This window comes from Uloborus diversus, chromosome 6 (genome assembly GCF_026930045.1).
Source record: "Uloborus diversus isolate 005 chromosome 6, Udiv.v.3.1, whole genome shotgun sequence".
NCBI lineage: Eukaryota > Metazoa > Arthropoda > Arachnida > Araneae > Uloboridae > Uloborus > Uloborus diversus.
The window spans coordinates 145,448,614-145,471,592 of NC_072736.1; the positions used below are offsets into that span (position 1 = coordinate 145,448,614).

Here is a 22,979-nt window from a genome sequence, read left to right on the forward strand (position 1 = left end):
CCCTCAAACATTTTTTCTTAATTGCAGCACTGCTGACATGTATATGTTATAAGTGAAAATCAGCCCTCATATGAAAAATTCATGATTATGTCGAATTTTATGGGTTCTAAGCCCATAGCTATGATATCCTAAAAATTATCAAACAGTTGTTGGGGTAGGTAAAAAGAATGAGTTGGCACAGAAACCACCTCTTCTCCTTAGAACAGAGTACCCTACCTTTAACTCTAACGGGTTTGATGACAGTCTGGCAATTGAGAGAGAGGACTTAACAGAATAAATTAACATCTGCTACCGGGCCTCTGCCCTTTGCATTTTTATCTATAAATCCCCCCCCCCCCGAAATAAAATCCTAGCTACGGCCCTGCAATAATCTACCCCACATCTATAGTTCCTTCCCTCCCATAATCGCTATCGAATAATTGTCTTTAGTTGTAACATCATTGTTTTGTGAAATCCTTAGGTTTTTTTTCTTTTTAATGAAAAAAGGAGGAAAAAGTTGGTTTTTAAATTCGATCGATCCTTGCATTACATAAGTAAAAGAAATGCAGTGAAATCCCATTACAACGAACTCCAAGGGACTGATAAAATATTTCATTGTAACGGAATCGTCTAAAAACTTACTTTATTTTTATAAAAGTGTCAGTTTTACAAACCTACACCCTAATATACATAAATATGCAACTTTTACAGTTACAAAAAATCTAAAATATAATTAACACATTAATTATTCTGATAAAAAAATTAAAATATTGAACACTGAACTTTTATTCACTGGTCCTCATCACAAAAAGTGTTGCTATTTTCTTTTATGCAAGACATTTGGTCCCAGTAGACATTATAAAAGATTCTAATTGATAATCGTTATTATACTGACCACAAGAACCCTTTCCGAATTCACAAGGTGCCTTGTGTTTGGTGTGCAGAAATCGACAGCGCTTGGATAGACACTAGCTTTTGTTGTCACACATAAACCCATGTTTCAGTATGAGTGCATTTCCACCTTGAATGGCTCTGTTTTGAAAGTACAAATGGAGTTTTCACATAGCGACTTGTGAAAGTTGTTTTTTAGTTTCTGAAAACAGCATTAAGTACAAAATATTCGAACTGACGTTGAAAAAAATATTTCGTGGAACAAATTTTTGAAAAAAATGTCTTCGTTAAAATGAGATGTTTTATACATCATCTTAATACGTTTTAAAATGGGACCGCACATTTTGTTCTTTGTAATGGGATTTCACTGTATATGGAATTCTACGCACTTGAATTAGTTTTTTTTTTGTGTGTGTGCTATGTAAGAAAACTAGGTGTAAAAAATGGATTTTTTCCATTTTTGAAGTTTCTTTTTCATTTCGGAGAGGGTTCTAACTCCCTGGATCTACCTTTGGTTGTGCCATTGTTTGTGGTAAATATGTTGGATTATAATCTGTGCAATATGTATTTTTCAGATTTTTAACTATCATTTGTGGTAATTTGGCTGCTTCATGTTATCATACATAAAAATAAGCACATTACATATTATTTACTTGTGTGTAATATTTATATATTGTAATACTGTAGACAATAATTTGGTTAACCTTTTAGTTCCATTAAGTGACCACTTGACCAAAAATTAAAAACCTCGATTCTCCCTCTCCACCACCATTTTCTTCAACTATTTGGATATCGCATTTAAAAAAATAGAGTTTTGCACAATGCATTTGTTTTAGATATTAAATTCAACGCCTTTTTAACAATTCCGTACCTAAGAATTATTTTGCAGGAAAAAAATTAAATTTCAGTTTTTGAGGTGAAATATCCTCTATGTTATTATGTTTCAATTTTAAAATATAGTCAGTACCCTGTTATGTTTTGATATTCATAAAAATTTGATTAATTATTCATCAGTTAAAGATTAGAGAGAAATTTAGAGTGGCGTTAACTTCAGTATTAGAATACAGTAAAGCACGTTTATACGTTTTTGAAGGGACTGTATGAAAAAAGCAAACAAATGAAAAATATGTATTATAAGTATAGGTTAATGTGTATTAGACTCTGCAGGGACCAATTTAAAAAACGTATAATTGATAAGAACATATAAAAAAGATAAGTATAAATGGTGCACTGTATTTTATTTTCTGGAAACGCATTAGCATTTCAGGTGAGCTACTGAACTCGAGAGAACTTTGAGCTATGAACCAAAACATACAATTAAATTTAACCGTATTTTTTCCTCTCTATATTTGTCGACAAAACCTCACTACAGGTGTTAACTAGATTTTCCTGAACGTCATAGCATAAAGGTGCCTAAAAAACACTTGCACAAGGGCACCGATTAGGCTTGGCACAAACCTACCCGCCTTGTTAAAACCAAGTATTTAAGAGATCAAAAACGAATTTTCTACAATAACTACAAAAAAGAATCCTGCTCAAAATGGAATCACATATTGCTTTACGAATTGGAATTAATTTACCACAATAAATAACAGTTTATTTAGGACTGTTGTAAAGATTCAAAAAACAAGTCTGTCGTTTTGAATTTTTCGGGGAGGGGGCAAAGGGCTATATTTAATGCAAGTTTTTATTGGAAAACAACAAAACCTGCACTCTTTTATGAAAAAAACATTAATTTTTCAAAGCTGGCCATTGAAAAATTAATGTTTTTACATGTAAAAGGGTTTTGCATTGCTTGCTCCTCCCTGGAAAACTCGAAATGACAAGCCTGAGGGAGAGGGGGGCAGTTGACCCTTAAATGACAGGTCTGTCTAAAAACTTCCATGACTGAAAACTTACTATGCAAATTAGCAGATATACTCCACAATTCATGTTATAAATCTGAGTTGTACGAGAAGGATAACTTTTATCAATATTCAGAAGATTAAAAAGTTGGCAAAGGAAGTTTTTCTAAATATTTCAAAGTCAGAAAAATCATTTATCTTTGCAGATAATACACATACTCAATATCCAGCATGTATTCTAAACAGTAAAAACACTAATTATTTTATTATTTATGCTTTCTACTACTTTTATGTCAAGGCATGTTTAGTTTTTGAGAGCCAAAAATTTCTTCTATTCTTCCATTTATTTAAAATGTTCACCAATAATTCAGTTTTATTAGCAAGTGTGAAAACTGAATCTGTGTCTGGTGTGCTGTCTTTTTTTGCTCATGAAGTTCTAACAATTCAACAATTAATCTGCTCTTGAAAAACTGCACTAAAAATTTTGTATTTCTTAGGAGACCAAGTTTAGCATAAATTCTGGGATCAATTTCATAGAAAATATGATATTCGAAACAAAAATCAATCCTTTAGAAAATGAATCGAATTTTATTTTTATATAATTAAACGCGCATAAAACAAGGTCATTGCAAAAATATTTGGACAGACGCCGGTATGCTAAACATGATTTTTACTTATCGTTTCAGTCACCGCACATATATCGCCGAAATTTTACACATAAAAAATCCGAAACACATCCACAAGAGAAAAGGTAATAAGCTTTTAAACTTCAGTACGCTTTAAATTCTTCTAATGCATTGGCACTGAAGCCATAAATCGAATAATTCAGGATTCAAGTCCGTCAAGTCCGTCAAGGCTTTGTTGAAAGCTCATTTTTACTCAATAAATATTGGTCCTTATTGTTGATTATCTTGATTTTTTCAGTTTTTCATCGTTTTTCTTCATTATTATGGCTTTGACAATATTCAGAATGCATTTTAAGCAAAGAAAAAGCGTAAAAGAATAACATCGCACTCGCAATAACATGCAGCTAATACGGCGAACTGGAGGTTGCTTGTCCACCAGGAACGGTTGCCAGGTTCCGTTGCTATGCAAAAAGCAGCTGACTGCTACTGCCCTATAATTATATCAAATAATTATCTCCACAAGTACAAAAAGGGAAGAGAGTCTGATATTGAAAAGGTACAGATAAAATCGTTTTTTATTTATAGCTCGTATTCCCTCATATATTTTTGTTTATTTATAAAATATTACATTAAAAGTGAGAAGAAAACTGTTTTAAACCTAAACCAATGAATTTTCTATTTTTATTGTTGCTGAATTGTTTTTCCCAAAAACTTGGGTGTCATTTCGTGCATTGTGTACATTTATTGAAACATAACATGCATTCATGCATGACATTTCATGTCAAATTACTGCTTCGCCAATCAGCGCGAACTCAACTTGAAAGATCCGGATCCGGATAGTTGACTAGTGTGAGGTCATAGGCCTCCCAATATTTATTCTATTCAACATATGCATTCGAATTAAGAAAATATTCAAAGTAAGACGCACTTCGTTTCCATATTTGTTTTGAATTGAGAATAATAAGAATGTAAGATCTTTGTTTACAATGCACTGAACTGTTTTTCGAAAGTTATGAAAGATTAATGACCCAAAATAAGTCTCACTTGCTTATGGAATAAATCTTATAACTTAATCGTGTTAATCTATTTTTCTTTAGTCTAACTAATTACACTTTTGAAATAAGTTAATAGTATGTTTTTTAATTCATACCTTGAACTTCTCTTTTCTATCAAGAAATTAATTAATGATAAAATACTTTTTCTCAAGATTTAATTTGTTTTTGCTGTTTATAAAGGCATTGGAATTTTCTATTGGTGTACATTGTTTTTGAGATGTTGAAATTGAATTACATGATAATGTATTGATTAGGAGAAACACTTTTTCGCCTCCCCCTCTAAATTACCGCCAGCATTTTTTCTGAAATAAAAAGCAGGCATGAGAGCTGAGGGGAAATGAATAAAATAAAGCTTAGGTAGATAAATAGTGAATTCACTGTCCTGTTGTTCATTTTGTAGTTAATTAATTTGTAAATTATTTTAAAAAGTCACTTCAAAGCTATTTTTTTTGTTCCATTTCCCTGCTGTAGGAAACTTCTTGCAAAGCCTCTGTTGAAAATTCTAATAATTAGTTCTGTGATAAGAAATTAGAATAAACCGCATTTCGATTTTGAGGCTATATAGTGAAGCACCATTTATACGTTTCTCTTTTATACGTTTTTATCAATTATACGTTTTTTAATATGGTCCCACAGAGTTTAATACATATTAACGCATACCTATTATACATTTTTTTCATTTATACGCTTTTTTTATACAGTCCCTTCAGAAACGTATAAACGGTGCTTCTCTGTATTTCACTCTGGCAACAAAAATAGCAGAATTCAAAAACTTGAAAAAAAAAAAAATATTGGTTAAAAATAGGAAATTAATGCTCCTTCTTGCCTTGAAACTTGCAGTCACTGGTGTGAAGGGGCATTTTTTTGGGGGGTTGCTCATCAGACCTAGATAAAATGTAACACTTTTCAAAAAAAATATTTCTTTGAAAAAACGAGGACAATCCAAACACTATATTGCTGCCAACAGCAATAATAGGAAGTTATATTCAAGTGGAGGGCGACTACCATTAGACCAGATGGTCGTTAATGTGTCCATGATCAGGGGGACACCCTGAATTTGCATTTTCAGGAGGGCAGAAATTCTCAATTTGCCGAATGATGATAATTTTGCCCTAAGGATCTCCAAATTTTGCCTGATAATGATAATTTTGCCGAATGGAGCTCTAAATTTTGCTGAATAGAACTCCAAATTTTGTAAAATGATGAACATTTTGCCTAATTGTCAGATCAAACTTGCCAAATAAGGAACGGTTTGGAAGGTCGCATTGATCTCTCATCAAAGGCACTCCTGGTCATGATTAATGAATGCGTTGGTTTCATATGTAACAAGCTACTGCCACACAACATAAGTCAGGATATATTGCAGATAGAAAACTGGATCACAAAGTTTTAAAAGAAAATGCCAAAACTAGGGTTGCAGAATCAAACTGAAAATGAGACTCCGACTCCAACTTTGGGAATGTTAGAGCTTCCAACTTTGAATCTGCAAGCACTATCAAAGTTGCATACTTTGAGCAAGGGTGGTTAAGGAGGTTCGTTCATATAGGTGGTTAAGGAGGGGCTCAACCCCCCCCCCCCTTGAACTTCCTTGCTTTTAGTATTTTTTTCTTGAAAATATTTCTCCGGCCGTTAATGAATAAGTTATAAAAATATCAAATTTTAATAACTCTTATCTGTACTAAATTCAGTTTCCATGGGGAAAATATCCTGTTAAACCATGTGGAAAATATCTGAGCTACCTCCCCCCCCCCTTTGCAATTTTGCATATAAGCCCCCTTGACTTTGAGGGAAAATAACCAACTTCAACTCCTGTAATTTTAAACAGACTCGGACTCCAAACTTTGACTATTTCGCACTAAAATCAGTCGGCCTCCGACTCTGCGGCCCTAGTGAAAATGACTGGGAACTTTAAAACTTTTCTGCAATTCAAACTGCATTTATGCTTTCATGCATGTTATCTGGGTCTGGTGCTCATCTTCCCAAGAGTAAAAGCTCTTTGGGGGGAGGGTTGGGGGGCACTTTCATAATGAAATGATAATAAATGACATATCATTAAAATTTTATCATTTAGAAAAAAAAATGTGTTTTTTTGTAAACTATGTTTATTCTATAAAAATCCACGAGTTGAGCAACATCATAAATGTTTTTTGGCATATTGAAGAATTTAAAAATAATCAATGAAAAGCAATTTGGTATTTGTCCCCTCACCCCCCACTTTGCCACTTTTCCTTGAAAAAAGTTTGATATTTTCTCATGAACGAGTAATCAACTGTTTTACAAAACCTTTTTGTTTCTTGGACAATGAGATATAAATTTGTGAGCTATGTATTAATATTTATTAATTTTTTCATTTATAGATTCCTCAGTGTAATCATGGACGATATTGAACTGAGGAACATTGAGCCAGATCAACCACTGATTCGGACCTTGTTTCGTGCTGACTCCTTGAACCTTCAGGTCTTATAATCTTAATTTATATATGTGGAAAAAAAAGTTTCTGAAATTCTGGATGTTATTTTGATGATAATTAATTCGAGTATAAAGCAAATAAAAAAACTCTTCTTGTATGTTATTGGAGGTATCTGCTTTTCTTCCCAAAGTAAGGCCGTTAACTTGTTAAAAAGTGAACTTGACATGCATGCAGCATTAGAAATTTTACATTCTCTCTAGGCAGGCACAGATCCAGATGGGAAGGCAGTTCATAACTCCTTGTTAGAGATCAAAGATAGCCTATAGCTAAGTGTTGGGAGCAATTTTCTTTCAAAGAACTCGCCCTAAAACCTGTATTGTTGTCCAAAAATGGCAATTATGAACCCCTCCCAAATCAGAAACTGTATCAACACTTGCTTCTAGAACTAGTGTAAATACTTTAAAAGGTAAACTGTCAAATAAGAATTGCTTAAGAAACTTTACAAATGGCTTTAGGTATACAAGACATGTTTGAACCTATAGTTTCAATAATATTTTCTTTCTTTTTTTTTCAAAAGTAAGTTCTTATACAGTCAAACCTCAATTTCTTGAATTTGTAGGAAAGTCGAGGGTGTTCCAAATTGAAATTTTTAGGAAGGTGGAGATTCTCAACTTTCTGAATAGAATAGGGAAGTTGCAACCTATTAAATGTTCATATTTTGGCTATTGGATATTGTTAATTGACCCTCAAAACTAAAAAATTCACCATCGCCGAATTTTAAAACACCGTGGTTGATTTTTAATGAATTTTTAAAAATCCACGCGCAAAAGTGCGCGCTTCTGAAACGTCACGAGCCTACGTCACAGGGCGCGAATGGGCAGCCTTCCGCCGAAGATCCCTCGTTTTCGCTAGGGACATTTTGAGCACGCTGATATTTTTATTTTTTAGAAATTCAATAATCCTTTTGAACACACTATGGAGGCCGGATTCGTTAAAGCACAATCTAAAGAATCTTCCTCAAATAATATCAATGGTGATATTCGAATATTACCGAGAGGATGAGAGGTTTAATGTTCCAGAAACGCGAGGAGTTGAATACGAGGAGATAAGCCTTTTACGTTTCGTCTTCGAAGTCGAATGCACGTTCTTCGGTTTCTTCCATGACATGGGAACCGGTTCGCTAGCGTTTCTCTCCTATCGTACGTCACTTCCTATGCCATTTGACGTCATAAGGGCTTGAACTTTAAAAATTAATTTAAAAAAAACTACTTATCGTATCGCAAAAATTTTTGGTTCATACCGATTCTTGCCTACGCTCCTTATCTAGAACCTGTCACCGTGAACGGCAGGGGATCGAGGGGTAATAGCTAACAATAGAGACCGGGAAATAGGGTTGACAACTGATGGGTTCTCTCTGGACATAGGGAAAAAGTTTTGCATGGATGGGGTAATTTCTGTGATAGGGATATTTGGAGGGGATTTTTCTTTCCACTAGATTGGGACGAATCGAAATAAGTGGAATGTTATCGTTTGGCACAGCTGTTTTCAGCGCCTCGTGTGCTACATCGTTTTTTTCCCCCTTCTTTCTTAAATTAATTTTTAAACCTGAGAATTTGAAACATTTATTTTAAAAACAAAATTTATTTTATGTACAATTTTAACTTTATAAAGGAAACTTATCCTTTATATCAACCAAAAAAATTTTGAAAACATGAATGCTTATAGTTCAATTTCTGCTAAAGCATTTGATAGATTTGAGACCTGATATTCAATTTGAAAATTGCTGTAATTATCCAATTAATGAAATAAATAAGAATGCGCTTTAATAAAAATAACAAATAATAAACATAAAACAGAGAGTAAAATTTGTAGTAATTCTGATTAAAAAAAAAACTACCTTGCGTCCATACAGCTTTCGTGCTTTTAGTTTTTTTTAGATGTATTGATATTTTGTGCTTTTTACTGCTTGAAGTACAAAATATTGCATCGGAATTAACAAGTGTTGAAAAGAACTGCAAGTATTCGGGGGCATTGTAGAAAATGATTGTTCATACCGTTCATAAATTATATATTGTGGGCTTGATTTATTTTTATATGCCTTTACCGCGTTCGTGTGTGCAGAATCTAAGAACTTCTAAAAAGCAGTGCCGAATTTCCAAACGAGGTTGATACATTTTTAGGGGACACAAAATTTTACTACGATCATTTTTTTACTATATTGTTGAAAATAAAATTTCATTGTTTTTTATTTTCCATACTGAGTCATTTTCTTATTATTAAATTTTATCACCTTTTCCAAGAAGTGATAAACAATGGGGACTGACTATACATCCCCAGAAATATTAGTTAATGCTTAATTATAGACATACTTAATTTCATTTGTTTTTACTTATATCTGTGAATGTAATTTCAATAAATAAAAATTATTTGGGAAATTTCGTTTCTGAAGATCTGCGATGCTATTCGCATGCAAAAAATCCAAGATTTTGTCCTGTTTTTTTTTTTCTTTCCTACCGCGAAATTTTTCTCGGACATTTGGCTCATAGAAGTGAGACCGATACATTAGTTTCAAGCCGAAAAGTAAGTGAAAAATTGTAAAACAAATCCCTAGGGAAAAAATATTGGTTTTGATTATTTTTTAAATATTTTTGAAAAAAAAAAATTTACCTCATGAGTCTTGCAGCTCGCTCCAAAGAAACTTGATTTTTAAAAAAATTACCTCTCTAAACCCGTCAGAAGAATGTTAATTTAATGATTGATATAATGTTCTTATCCCCTAAAAAAAGGAATATATACTAACTATGAAATTATTGAAAAGTGAATTTTGAAATTACTATTTAAAAAGGTTTCAGTCGAGACATTCAAGAAAAGTTGCATTTTATCTTTTGATTGGGGGGGGGGGAGAGAATGATTACAAATCTGCCTAGGAGGTGAATAAAACTAACTAAGCTAACAACAAAATATTTTTTTCATATTTTATAGGTACATAGTTGTTAAGGACAAAGGCATAACATATTATGTAACAGAGCAACAAATTTTTAAAGTAAAATATGAAAGAGATATGGCTGTTTTGATTTTGGATATGTGCTGTTTTGTTTAAAAAACGAGTCGATTTGCCCTTTTGATCGAAAACCTGAATGATGAGAGAGAAATGCACCAAAGTTCTACTACATCACTACCTCATATATCTCTGTACTTGAACTTAAAATGTGTTGGATCAAATGTTAATGAGCCTCTTGGAACATTTGAAGTTTTAACAATCATAAATTCATAAGATCCATATTTTGATAAAACAAAGTGAGAATATTTCCTAGATTTGACTGTGAAGAATAATGATTGTACTTTTTCATAAACTGTAAGCTGTTAGAATGGAATGAAGCTTAAAGGTAATAAAAATCAAAGCTAAATTAAAATTCAATTTTTGAAAACACTGCAAAGTAATAAAGACAGACACGATTTGTTAAGAAAAAAATGGTTTAAATCCTAAAAACCGCTTGCTGGTCAAACTAAACACGAATTTCAATTTCGTCTTCATCGAAGACAGTCACATTTTCCATCGAGTTCATGATGCTCATTTTTTATCCGTTTTGCCGAAGTCAATAAATGTACTCTAACGGTAGCAGGACATGTCTGACGTATTTTTTAGAATTACTACGTTTTTATTTAATTTCATTGATTGACATGTCCTATATTGCGTTGTAATGATACAGAATTCGTTGTTCGTGAATTATGGATTGAAAAACATTGTTGACAGCATATAACTTAGTTACCAGTCCCTAAAAGTACATTATTCCCATAGCTGTCCCCCCCCCCCTCCCATCCCTAAGAGTCCCTTTTTTTCCGAATCTCGTCAATTTCTTCCCCAAACATCCCGTTTTTTCTTTCTTTAAAATTTGGTAAGTTTTTTCCCCGAAACGTCCCTTTTATTTAAAAAAATATTCCACTACTTGTTTCGTGTAGAGTCCCTATATGAAAACGTAGTTTCCTAGGACTCATTTTAATAATGAATAATTACTAGACGAAAAGACCGAAGAAAAAAATGGCTGAATCTCAGCTGCTAACACGTTTTACATTTAAGAGGAGATCGTAGGGAAAAATTAGAAATCCCTACCCAACCCCTTCTCTAAAACCGGAAATCGTCCCCTCCATGTGATTGACGTTAATCCTCTCCGGAGGGCGTGATCCACTCGTCAAAAATGCTCTCGTTATCAGCGTAGGCGAAAATCGGTAGACACCAAATTTTTTCACCTATGATGTTCATACATGTTACTCTATCAAATAAAAATAAAATTGAAAAATCGAAAACTTCCCTATTCCAAATTTTGCCGAATTATAAAATAGGTGTATGACACATAAGTACATCTTAAAAGGACATTCGGGACACACATAAAATTTTGCCGAATCATCAGACAAAATTTGCCAGACAAAGAATTTTTTGGGAGGTCACCGAGACCTCTTGTGATTTCCAATTAAGGCGCCCGTGAGAACAGTAAAAAAATTCAAGTTCATAATAATGTTTGAGTTGAATCATGAGTTCTTTTAATTTTAATCTAATAAATGCTGTACAAAATTTGAAATTGTATATTTTCACAACTAAGAGAAAGGATATACAGTGAAATCCCATTACAACAAATACCAATACAATGAAATTTTTGTTTCAGCAAAACATATTCAGTCCCAATGTAATTGCAGGTACATTGTTTGAATTCCGTTACAACGAAATTCCTGTTACAGCAAAAAAAATTTGTGGTCCCTTGAAATTCGTTGTAACGGGATTTTACTGTATTCTCACTGATTCATGAAAACAAGATCCTAGTAAAAAGAGCCTTCGTTATGCCAATTTCATTTTCAAGGGACCATGAGTAGTGTTTTTTTCCAGTTTTACAAATAACTGGACCCTGTGTGAAAAATCTGAACATGTCCCTGCAATGAAGGAGATGGTATCTCAATAAATATCTATGTGTAATTTTAATATGAAATTAGCACAACTGAATGTATGACATGTTGTGCATGTTTTACCTAAAACATTGACCTGAGATTTTGCTTTGATCTTCTTAGAAAACCTGAAAGATTTAAGGATTTTTTTACCTTAGCAAAATGAGTATGAACTCTGTCCATGCTCCTTTGAAAATAGAAGTATATTTTGATAAATTAAACACTCACTTACCCATTTCATCATTTAAAAAAAGAATTAATGCTGGTTTGTTTTAAATTTGAACCCTTTTCATATTAAACTAGGTTCAAATGAGAAAGAGCTGTAAAAGTATGTTCTGTGATAATTTTATAAGATTCGATTAATCTTCTTAACTTATTAGCAGCTTATAGGGCTTTTTAGACCACTGGTTTTTGGTGAGGTTTAAAGATTTTTTCTTCATCATCTTCAGAAATTACTTTGGGAACCATAGCTTGAGAAAGAAAATCATGGCTTCCCACTGATCACTCCCTGCAACTTCAACATTATCATTCAAAAAGTCTTGGAAATCCACTTCTATCAGGTTTATCAGTTCTGAAAGCCATTCCTATTTTTTCTCATCAGCACTCTTTTCAATTTTATCTCTTGTGTCACATGAAGAACCAGATAGTTTTATGTCATATTTTGAATGTGAATCCTGTAATAAATTTCATCAATGCAGAAATAGGTTGTAGGAGTACTTTGTTTTAAAACATTGCAATCTTAACTGGGATCAAGAATTTAAAAAGAAATCCTTTCTCTCAATTTTTAAACATCTCTTTTAACAGTGGGGGAGATTTTCTCTCCCATTTTTTTCTTCTAATGAGTCTATGTGTACATAATATTTTTTAAAATCTACAAATTTGATACGTATAATCCTAAGATCCAGATAAACAAGGTTCTACTTTATCTGGGGAGCTGTAAATTTTAGCAATTAGTTTACTTACTGTGTACTAGAATTTTATACATTTTTGTAAAAGTATCCCTTATATCACAAAGATATCGTCATTTCTTTCAAAAATATCAATTTTGTTTGCATGTTTTTGGCTCATAGCATTTTTTGTCAAACTTCGACGAACCTTTAAAAAAGGTGACAGCATATAGAGAATCATTATACTAAAATTTGAGATAAAAATTGAAAAATTTGATAAAATACTAATATTTAAAGCACTAATTTCTGTTTGCTTCTGTACAAAATATAGCAATTGGTTAGCAATAGCAAAAGTTTTTAGGCAATAGGTTTCGCTACGTATAAAAAAAAACAGTTAAATATCATAAAAATTTAAATAGGTATCAGCCACCTAATGAGCGGCATTACGATTATTCTCGGATAAGTGACAAAAGATAAGGGATCGTTCACAAATTTGCAACACTCGCCAGCAATCCTTCAGTTTGGATCAAGAGAAAAACGGTTAGTTGTAAACGATCTCGTACAATTAGTCTTGCTTATCCAAGAATATTTGAAATGCGGCTCATTAGGTCACTGACCTTCTTTTTAAGAAGTTGCAAAATCTATTGCCCAAGAAATTTCAAAAGCTATAAATTGTGTGCTATCTTTTGCATATACAGTGCAAAATTGCTTTAAATGTTCATATTTCATTAAATTTTCAAAAGTTTCATTTCAAACTTTAGTATATGATTCTTTTGTGAGCTGTCAATTTTTCTGAAGATTTCGTAAACCTGGACAGAAAGCTTAACCTGTTATGATGAGCCAAAACATATGAACAAAATTGATATTTTTGAAAGAAATGCTTATATTTTTGTCAATCTGATACTTTCACGAAAATGTATAAAATTATTGCACATAGTAAATAAACTAGTCGTTAAAATTTAGCTTATTCTCTGCTATTTACGATGAAGGATACTCAAAAAATGTTTTGGGTTTCCTCAATTTTTTGTTGGTCCTCTAAATCCATGGGTGATTTAATTTTTAATTGAAGCATATCAGCTGAAGCATACCTTTTATATGACAAAAGTTAAAGTTACAATTGAGGTAGTGAGAAGCAAAGGAATGTAAGTGGACTATATAAAGTTCAGATCCTTGGTGGGCTTTAATTGAAAAGTTTTTCTAAACTGTGCTGTATAACAGCACCTACCAGGGCTACAGTTCTATCTCTTGCCCCAAGACAGAAGAAAGGTCCACCTTTCATTTGTACTGGTTATCTCCAAATTTTTAATTTTGGCCCTTAGATCCCTTTGCTTCTCACTGCCTCCATTGTTCTCTTATTTCCCCAAGAAATGGTTTAAAATATGAATTTTTGCAAGCGATGCAGTTTTTTTTTTGTCCTCTTCTGTATGTATTTATTAAAATATTTTTTTTTTCAGGATGACTACATTGATACTGAATATGGAACAATTACAGTTTCTGTTCAAGGTGATAGAAACAAACCACCAATCCTGACATTCCATGACATTGGACTTAATCGTAAGTTTGATCATTGTCCTTTTTTTTAAAAAACTTTTTTGTTTCAAGTTTGGCTTGCAGCGCCACATATAGTCAGAGTTCCTGAGCATTGCTTGTATGCTTACTCACGCACTAAATGCCCCTCATACTCCACAGAAGTTGCATTTAAAAATTGATTTCACTAACACTGTACTTGAGTTTAAAAAAACGTTTCAGTTTTCCTGAAAATGTTTGAAAGCTTCTACTGGTGAGAGAATCCTGTCTAGAGGACTTTAAGGAGAAACCTTTAGATATTTGGTAAGAAATCGGCTATCCCACCCTGAATTTTAGCCCATGACTATGCATAATTTGCATAAGAAATTGTAAATTTTTCAATTTGTTCACTTAATTTTTGTCATCTTTTTTTTTTTTCTGCTGAGAGTTGTTATCTGTGTGGCTAAAAATGTTATTTTATAAATTTATATATGTACTTTTTTCCCCCCGTTAGATGTGTCAAACTTTCAAGCATTCTTCAATTATATTGACACTCGTATATTAATGGAAAGCTTTGCTGTTTATCATGTGAATGCTCCTGGACAAGCTGAGGGGGCTCCAAACTTACCTGAAAAGTAAGATTTATGCCCAATAACGTTATTGTTGTTATTTATTTGAAAAACTTTTTGTCTTTATTTTCTCTCTCTAAATTCACGAAAGAAAAGAAAAAGGACTGTTGGGTGGAAAAATCTAATTTCAGTCAAACCCTTTCCCTCCATTTCTTACTTAAATATATATATATATATATATATTATTGGCCTTCTCTTACTATCCGAGTTCAGTCATTTTCAACCCCTTGGCAGCAGGGGCGGCATTTCAGCATTTCATTTGGGGGGTCGAGATTCTTAAATATGTACTACCACAGTGCGGTACCAAGCACACATTAGCTAACAGGAAGTGGTCATAAAATCGGTTTAATATGAATAAAAATTAGTGTTTAGAAATAATTAAAATTTAGATTCACTTTCTAATAAGTTATACAAAACATCTCGATACTAAAGTTTTTATACCTTTTGGAAAAGTTTTAATGCATGGTTTTTGGAATTCGGAAGAGCAGGGAATCGTGTTACTAATCTAACAGTGCCCAGTGTCGTGCTGTTTTGCCAGTACAGCTAAATATAAAAGATGGTAGAAAAGCTCATGCCCTTTAGCATGTATGACTTCGTTTGAATATTTTGCCCTTGTGCTTCGAAAATAATTCTCTTACCTCCTGAGACATAAAAAATCTTTCTCTACTAGCTGAGATAATTGAAGTAACATTGAAGTAAAATTGAAGTGATGTATGAAAACACTTTTTATATCTTGCTTTTCAAAATCACCTAGGGCAACTTCAAAAATTGTGAGTTGCTTCATTTTTCATCAGTGAATAATCTAGTCTCGTCGACGCTCTCAGCTTCAATGAGATGTCATCTGCCTCCAGCTCTGTTATTCACTATTCAAGACTGATGAGTCCATAACAAGGACGAAACTGCATTCTCTGGATGTAATAACCAGTCTGTCGCTATATTGCTTGTAATTTTTCATGCCTCGTGCTAAAAATTTTACTCATAACTGAAACATTTTATTTTTCGTTTCAAAAATCCAATCCAGATAATATGGAGCCAACCATACAGAAAAATAATTATCATTAAATCTTGTGTTAATTTCATTCGAAACTAAATCTATTACTTCATACAAAATTTAAAAAATCAATATTTGACTTCACATCATCATGTGGATTTTTGTCTTTTTTTTTTTTTTAAAGTTTCACGCTTGATTGAAACACACATCTATGTAAAACCTATTTCCTGTTTGAATTGTAAATTGAACTATGGTAGTGTGGTGCACAGATCAGTTGTAGATTGAACTGTGGCTTGAATAGTTCGAAAATTAAGGGTAACGGATTGAAGATGTTTTAATAGAGTCAAGTATTTTCAAAAACTTTCCTCAGTACAAAAAAATTGAATAAAAATTCAAACGAAGTCAAACATGCTAAAAGGATGAGCTTTTTCATCATTGAAAGAATCGTTTTGTAATAATTCTTCCAGTCGTCAAATCACTGCTTTGAAGTCATAGAGAAATATTTTTATGGTTTTAACTCTTGAAGACCATTTTGTGTCACTCCGAGCTTGAATAATTATACGCATAACAGGTAATTGTTGATATGTTTTTTTTTTTTAATTCAATAATCGCATGCATTTTTAAGAAGTTTTTTTGAAACCATATAATTCATTAAGCAGCTGGAACGTGTTTCTAGCAGAAGAAAGCGGTGGACACTCAATAAATAAATATAAATTAAAAAATGAGCGTAAAATGAATGTAAAATATCAAGAAATTTTCTTGTGAAAACCATACAGACACACCACTTTGCACGAGCCTCTCATATTGGACATACCATTGTTACACTGGGCACACAAGTATGAAATATTTAGCCTATATGAGAAAATGTCTTCTTTAGTTAATAAAATTAACTATGGTTTTCTATCAGTTTTCTATGTTCTGAAAAGGCCGGAAAATACTTCAAGAATTCCTAAGTCATTATCCAAATAACGAAAAACACTTTTTATAGTCTGGGAATGTGTCGAGTTTCATCAAATAGTTACTGAGAACCAGCGAGATTTCTTTTAATGAACACTGATTTCCGACTTACATAAATTAAATTCCCCATTTTCTATCATTCTGCGCAAAAAATTTGGGGGTGCGACCGCCCCCTCTTGACCTCCCTATTTGCCGCCCCTGCTTGGCAAATGATTCCTTCCGTGCTTACTTTAGGGAAATTAAGGAGACTTGCTAATTTTGGACTACATTTCTAAACTCCTAAAAAGATTAATTTCTGAATTTCATAAATCTTTGCAATGGGTTTTTCTTTTTTAAAAAATTGTTTTTGTGCAAGAATAAATATTAGGATTTCCTCTTTTTCTTTTGTTGAATGGGACTTTGAGAATGGGATCTATTTTAAAGAACTTTTTGAGAGATTAACTCAGAAATCACTGCAAGATACACTTCTGAGAGAACTAATGAATAGTTTTTTGCTCGAGTTGCCACTTATGAAAAATGAGCCACAAGCATTGTTTGTGATACACTGCCAAATGTACTTTTTCCTGTTTTATTTAACATGTGACAAAAATAAGAAGGCTAAAATCTATATTCGTGATATATAGTGAGTAATTAGTTTACTTTTCAAGGAGATTTAAAAGAAAAAAAAAGGGTTACTATTTAAAAAAAGAGAGAGAGAGAGAAGAAGAAAATCTCAAGGACATTGTTGATCTATTCTCACCAATTTAAGCACTTGTTTCTGTGAAAAAATGCTTTTTAAATGAAATTCAGCTTGCTATTGCTGGTAGCTTTGTCCAACGGGGGCCTTCCATTCTTTCGGAAACTCCTTATTGCTGTGGCCTACATCATTTGTTCCCATTCAGAGAGTAACTATATCCTTTTTATTGAACACACCCTTCTTTTCAGCAACCATATTTACATCTTTTACCCAAACCCCTGGTAAACAACGTCTAGTAATAGCTATCTATGTTAAATAGTTAATAAATTGTTGTTAATTAGTAAGAAAACTAATTTAATAATTCAAATAAATTGTTTATACCAAGGGGAAAAAACTCCAATATGTTTGAACCTTCATACATCTAATTGCCAAAACTGATCAAGTAACGCTCTCTGACCTCACCAACAATGTAAATTATCATCTGCTTTGAAATTGTAAAATTAGATTCTTTAAGAAAAAAAAAAGAGTGAAGGTTATCTTTCTTAATAATTTATTGTCTGTTTTGTAACCATAATTATTGATAAAAAATGAATAAAAGATTTTTTTTATGTATTCAAAAAAAGTTACGGATTTAGTTTTCTTTCTTTCTTTTTTGGATCTTGTCTGCACTTTCTCGACAGTTTTATTAGCCTTTGTGGAACATAATAGTTTGGCAAAATTCTGTTTTGTTGATGTACGTTAGTTCTAAAATTACTTTTAGTCTACATTTAAAAATATTTTTCTGAAATTTTCAGAATTTAATTCATTAGTACATGCTGCTGTTTACGTGGAAAGATGGCGCATGATGCTGATGTGAATTAAAATTGTATCTTCATGCTTGCTGATATTATATATTTCAAATTCATTTCTAGTTTTAGCTAAAAGTGAAAGTAAATTAAATCAGTTGTATATCACTTGCAAGGTTTATTCATTGCTGTTGCGATGATACACTTTAATAATATTTTCTAGCAATGTTGAGGAGCTGAGGACAGCTTTATACTGATTATGATTTCGAAAAAGAAAACCGTAAAAATTTAAAACTTTTCCCGAGTTGCTAATTTCATGGTTTTCTGAACAGAACAGTTATTTAACTTTGTGTATAGAATTCTGTATAAGTTTTAAAGATTTCGCTCTTATGTATATCAACTTGAGGGTCATACTAATGTGTCCAAAAATTTTTGTTTTCAGGTTATTACTGCATGGCACGTAGAATCCTATTTCGCACTAAGCCATAACTATGTAGTTCTGTTTTAAAGAAGCAAAACAAAACCCCTCTATATTTATATGCCAATGTTTTAAGAGCACAAGTCCTAACTTTGTATACCTTAAACAAACTTTTTTATGCGCTCCTGAAAAGTAGTGAAAATGTGACTTAGGTTAGTTTGGCTTAGATAGGCACAGGTTAGTTAGGCACGGATATTTTTTGCAACACGTCAAATTTGACAACCAATTTCTTTGATAAATGGGGCATTTTGCTCCCGTCATACAATGATGAGCTATTTTCTAGTAGTTAAGTAATTAGCAATAATTAACCTATAAAAATTAAAGGATTGCTGTTACTTAATATTATTGCAGTAGCAGATAACACTGTTAACAAGCTTATGAGACATTTTTGACGTACAGGTTTTTGACTATGATGAATAAGATCATGATTGAAACCAGATAAAACAGTCACATGCGGAAAACCCAACAACTTTTTTTCAAGAAATACTGTTTTGAAGTAGTCTTTTAAAATTTTTATTTCTTTAATTTCATATAATCAATATTTTATAAATATGCTATGTTTTAAGAAATGTGACTTTTTTAACTTTCTTTTTTTTAGTTTCATTTACCCAACAATGGATCAGTTGGCTGAAACACTAGTTCCTGTCATGAAGTTTTATAGGTAAAAAATTTTGGAAATAATTCAGTTGTACGTGATACTTATTTGATGCAATCTTGACAATTTTTAAAATAAATTTATTGCTCAAATGCTGTTATTCAAAAGCAAGATTTCAGGGACAGACTATTTAAAGCACATTTGTCATTTATTGTCAGAACAAATGTATTATTTTTCTAAATAGGTTTATATATCCAAATTTTTCTTATTCATTAATTACTGTGAATTTCATCACAGCAGCGACATTTAAATACAGTAAACCCTTGTTTTACGCCGGTTTATTTTACGCGGTTTTGATTATACGCAGTTTAAGATTTGACACCTTTATTTTATTTTACACGGATGAGTTTCGGTTTTACGCAAATGTGGCAATGCAAACAGATAACATTTTCCTCTCTTTCTAAATCAAAACTCCTTAAGATTGCAGATTACACTTAATAAACTGCATTTTGGCAGGCTAATAACCAAACTTAGGCCCCTGGAGACATTTTATGCGATTGGTTCTAGAGCTCTTTCCAGCAGTAAAGTTATTAAACTCACACAGTTCAGAACTCCCAGGAAGAAGAGCTTTTAGGAGTGACAAAGGAGGCCAAAACCAGCGAGCATACCTACTTCGGTGACACACATCCCAAAACGTTCACATTGAAAATTTATAGCCATTCCTAGACAATAGAAGTGATCTTTCTGATTTATTAGTGAAGGAAGATTCTATCATGGAAATGACGCAAGAGATCATGGATGCGTTAATGCTCTGCAAGGAATTACAAAGAAAAATTCTTAATGTCCGCCAAAAGACTATCATAGCCAGCTCTTAAACAGAACACGAAATTAGTTTGTTTTCTTTATGCATGTCCTGCATAGAAATCGATATAAGTACATATTAAACTTATTATACAATTAGTCAGCACTAGAGTAAAGTATTCTTTTATCTATGGAACCTAACTCCTATTTTAACACTGGGTCATTCCGTGTCAGATCATCACACGGTTTAGGACGGACCGTCACAGAACTGGATGAAACTTGGTACATGAAGAGATTTAGCCCAGTTATGAATGAAAATGCTAAAAAAAAATTTCTTTCACCTCATTCAAAAGTTATTAAATATTAATTATTCAAATTTTCATCAAAAAATGCTACACTTTGAGACGGTTAAATCTCATTTTCTCAGAAACTATAACAGATACAAGCTTGAAATTGGTCTTGTTTTGAAGCTCTTTTCATGTGCTTTAATTTGATGTGCAACTTCATAAAATCAAAAATAATAATTTTAAAAGTTAATTAAATTAAATTTTAAAATTTTAATTTCTTAAAAATGGACAATTTTAAAATTCTGAAAAAATTCACAAAATTACTTTGTGTTATCCTCTAGCATATTACCAAGTTTCATAATGGGATCTTAATGGGATCAGATGATACAGGGAGGACAAGTTTTACATATATCAAAGTTTCTGCATTTTGGACAAAATACCTTTCTGATGGATTACTCAAATATTATTCTAAGTTATTAAATTAGCACAAGAAACTATAAATGAACTGCTAATAGTAATCTAAAACCTTCTAATGTCTTACACTTACTTTAAAATTGAATGAAATTAAAATAATAATGGAAAAAAACAAATAAAACTCACACTAACTCTTTTTTTTTAAAAAAAAGAGAACGTCAGCATTGTCCTACATTTGTCGGAGTTTTTTACTCTCTACTAGCTGCAAAATATTTACAATATTGTTCTTTTCTTCAGCTGGTAGAGTATATGTCCTCCCTGTTGGCGTGATGGGATTTACTTTACAAATAATGTCCGAACAAGGTATCCATAGAATGTTTGGCAGTGTTGGATATGAAAATGAAGGAGAAGGTCCTGGTGGGTGGAGGAAAGTGACTTTCACTTCATTATCTTCATTTTTGGACAAAACATAACTTAGCCACCATTTTTTATCATATATGGAAATGACATATCCATTGAGATCTTTCATCATTAAAGGAACACTTTCTCCAGTTGAGATGACAGAATATTCAGTGGATGATGGAGAAAAAGGAAATGCCTTGGCGCTCACCTTTGTTCCACAGCTTGAGGGAATAAAGGCATGCAGCTTTTGGGTACCTGGTATTGGCACTGCTTGCTGGAAACGATGAGAGAGCTGTTCTGCGTTTTGAATATATTCATTTTGGCTGGCGTAACTGAAGTACATGGTCTTTGAAAGGTCAGATTTTGCCCATTGGTACAGTTGCATAGGTGTAATTTGGTTTTCATACGGCCTTTGAAGACTTGCTCTTGCTGCTTCTCTTTTGAGTGTACCATCCACGCCATTACATGGGCCTTTACCGTGAGCAGTGGCAGAAAAATGCCACTCAGCCTCAATACCAAAATCTCTTTCATGGCAGCATAGATTTAAAAAATTCTTTTTATTTTTGTATTGTGCAGCTGATCCACATCGGAGAAATAAAAATTTTTCTCTAACCTTTTCTTCAATTTAGATTTTAAAAAATTTATTAGCTTTTGTTGAAATAGGTGAACAGCTACTGTGTTGTGCTCAAGGCATTCTGAGATTATAATAAAGCTAAGGCGATGAATTTTGTTTTCATTTTTGAAGTATATAACAAAAGGGTGAATTGTAGCTTGATTTCTGTTCCAGTGAAATGATTGTGCTTCATTTTGCAAAACAAAGCTATAGTTTTCGGAAAAGTCGCAAACTACTGCCACCTCAAACTGAGACAAATTTTCTTTTGTATGGGTCATAAAAGAACTCTGCTGTTTAGCTATAAAGTCGTGACGAAGAAGAACTTTCAAATCATTACAAAAAATTTCAATGAACTCATTGGTGGGTTTTGTAAAGTTTCCAGATTGCATCTGACTACATAAATCCATTGGCGGAATGTTATCGTTTCAATCATATTTTCTTCTGTACCATCTTCCAATATTTTCTGTATCTCATCAATGCCAGGACAATATGCACAATTCGAAAAATAACAGTCAATGGAAGCTGGGTTGCACACCATTTTTACAAGACAATCTGTATATTTTTTTATCTTTCCATTTGTGATCCAGCTCATTTTGGAATTTTCAATTTTTAATTTAACATTTTGATGAATGGTACACACACAAACTGCATGTGTACCACTTTGTCCTGCTGAAATACAATTCTTGGCTCTTAATTCGGCAAATTTGGAGAATCCAACTTTGACATCGTGATACATTTCTTGAAAAAGTTTGTATGCTTCTTTTAGATTACAAAGCATTAATCTTTTAGATATTTTAACTTTATTGCCTTCACTGTCCTTCACTGAAATGCAATCTTTCATTCCTGGCATTGGCCTACTTATATCTTCACTTTCATAAAATTGTTTTATAATCTCAGCAGTTTCTATGGGCAAATTTTTCCCTGGATGTTGATTGGAAGTGGACAAAACCCCTTTTTGTTTAAAAAGCTTTTTAGCTTGGCGTGCATGGTGGTTCGATGTTTTGAATTTTTCAGAAATTTTTCTAATGCTCCAGTTATCTGGCAATAGAGTCAATATCATTGTCTTTTTTGCTCGACTGCTACAATTTTGATAAACTTGTATCAAATGATCAACCATTTCCTTATTTGGACTCTCTTTCTCACTATCGGAATCAGCATTTGGAAGAAGTTTTCTTTTCACTGCAGAGCTAATTTTTTTTGCTTTCATATGAGAATATT

The 22,979-nt window shown here is 32.4% G+C and overlaps 1 protein-coding gene across 2 annotated transcripts in view; it reads left to right on the plus strand.

Annotated features, from left to right (window-relative positions):
- The first annotated feature begins 4,161 nt into the window (after positions 1–4,161).
- Positions 4,162–22,979, plus strand: part of LOC129224086 (protein NDRG3-like) — a 56,647-nt gene continuing 37,829 nt past the window's right edge. For both annotated transcript variants that reach the window (XR_008580676.1, XM_054858490.1), the window contains exons 1-5: positions 4,162–4,257; positions 6,753–6,852; positions 14,082–14,181; positions 14,648–14,768; positions 19,248–19,310. Coding sequence is in view for 1 of the 2 variants with exons in the window: in XM_054858490.1 (XP_054714465.1) it covers positions 6,769–6,852; positions 14,082–14,181; positions 14,648–14,768; positions 19,248–19,310 (368 nt within the window). In the remaining variant the exon portion in view is untranslated. The remainder of the gene's footprint in view (positions 4,258–6,752; positions 6,853–14,081; positions 14,182–14,647; positions 14,769–19,247; positions 19,311–22,979) is intronic.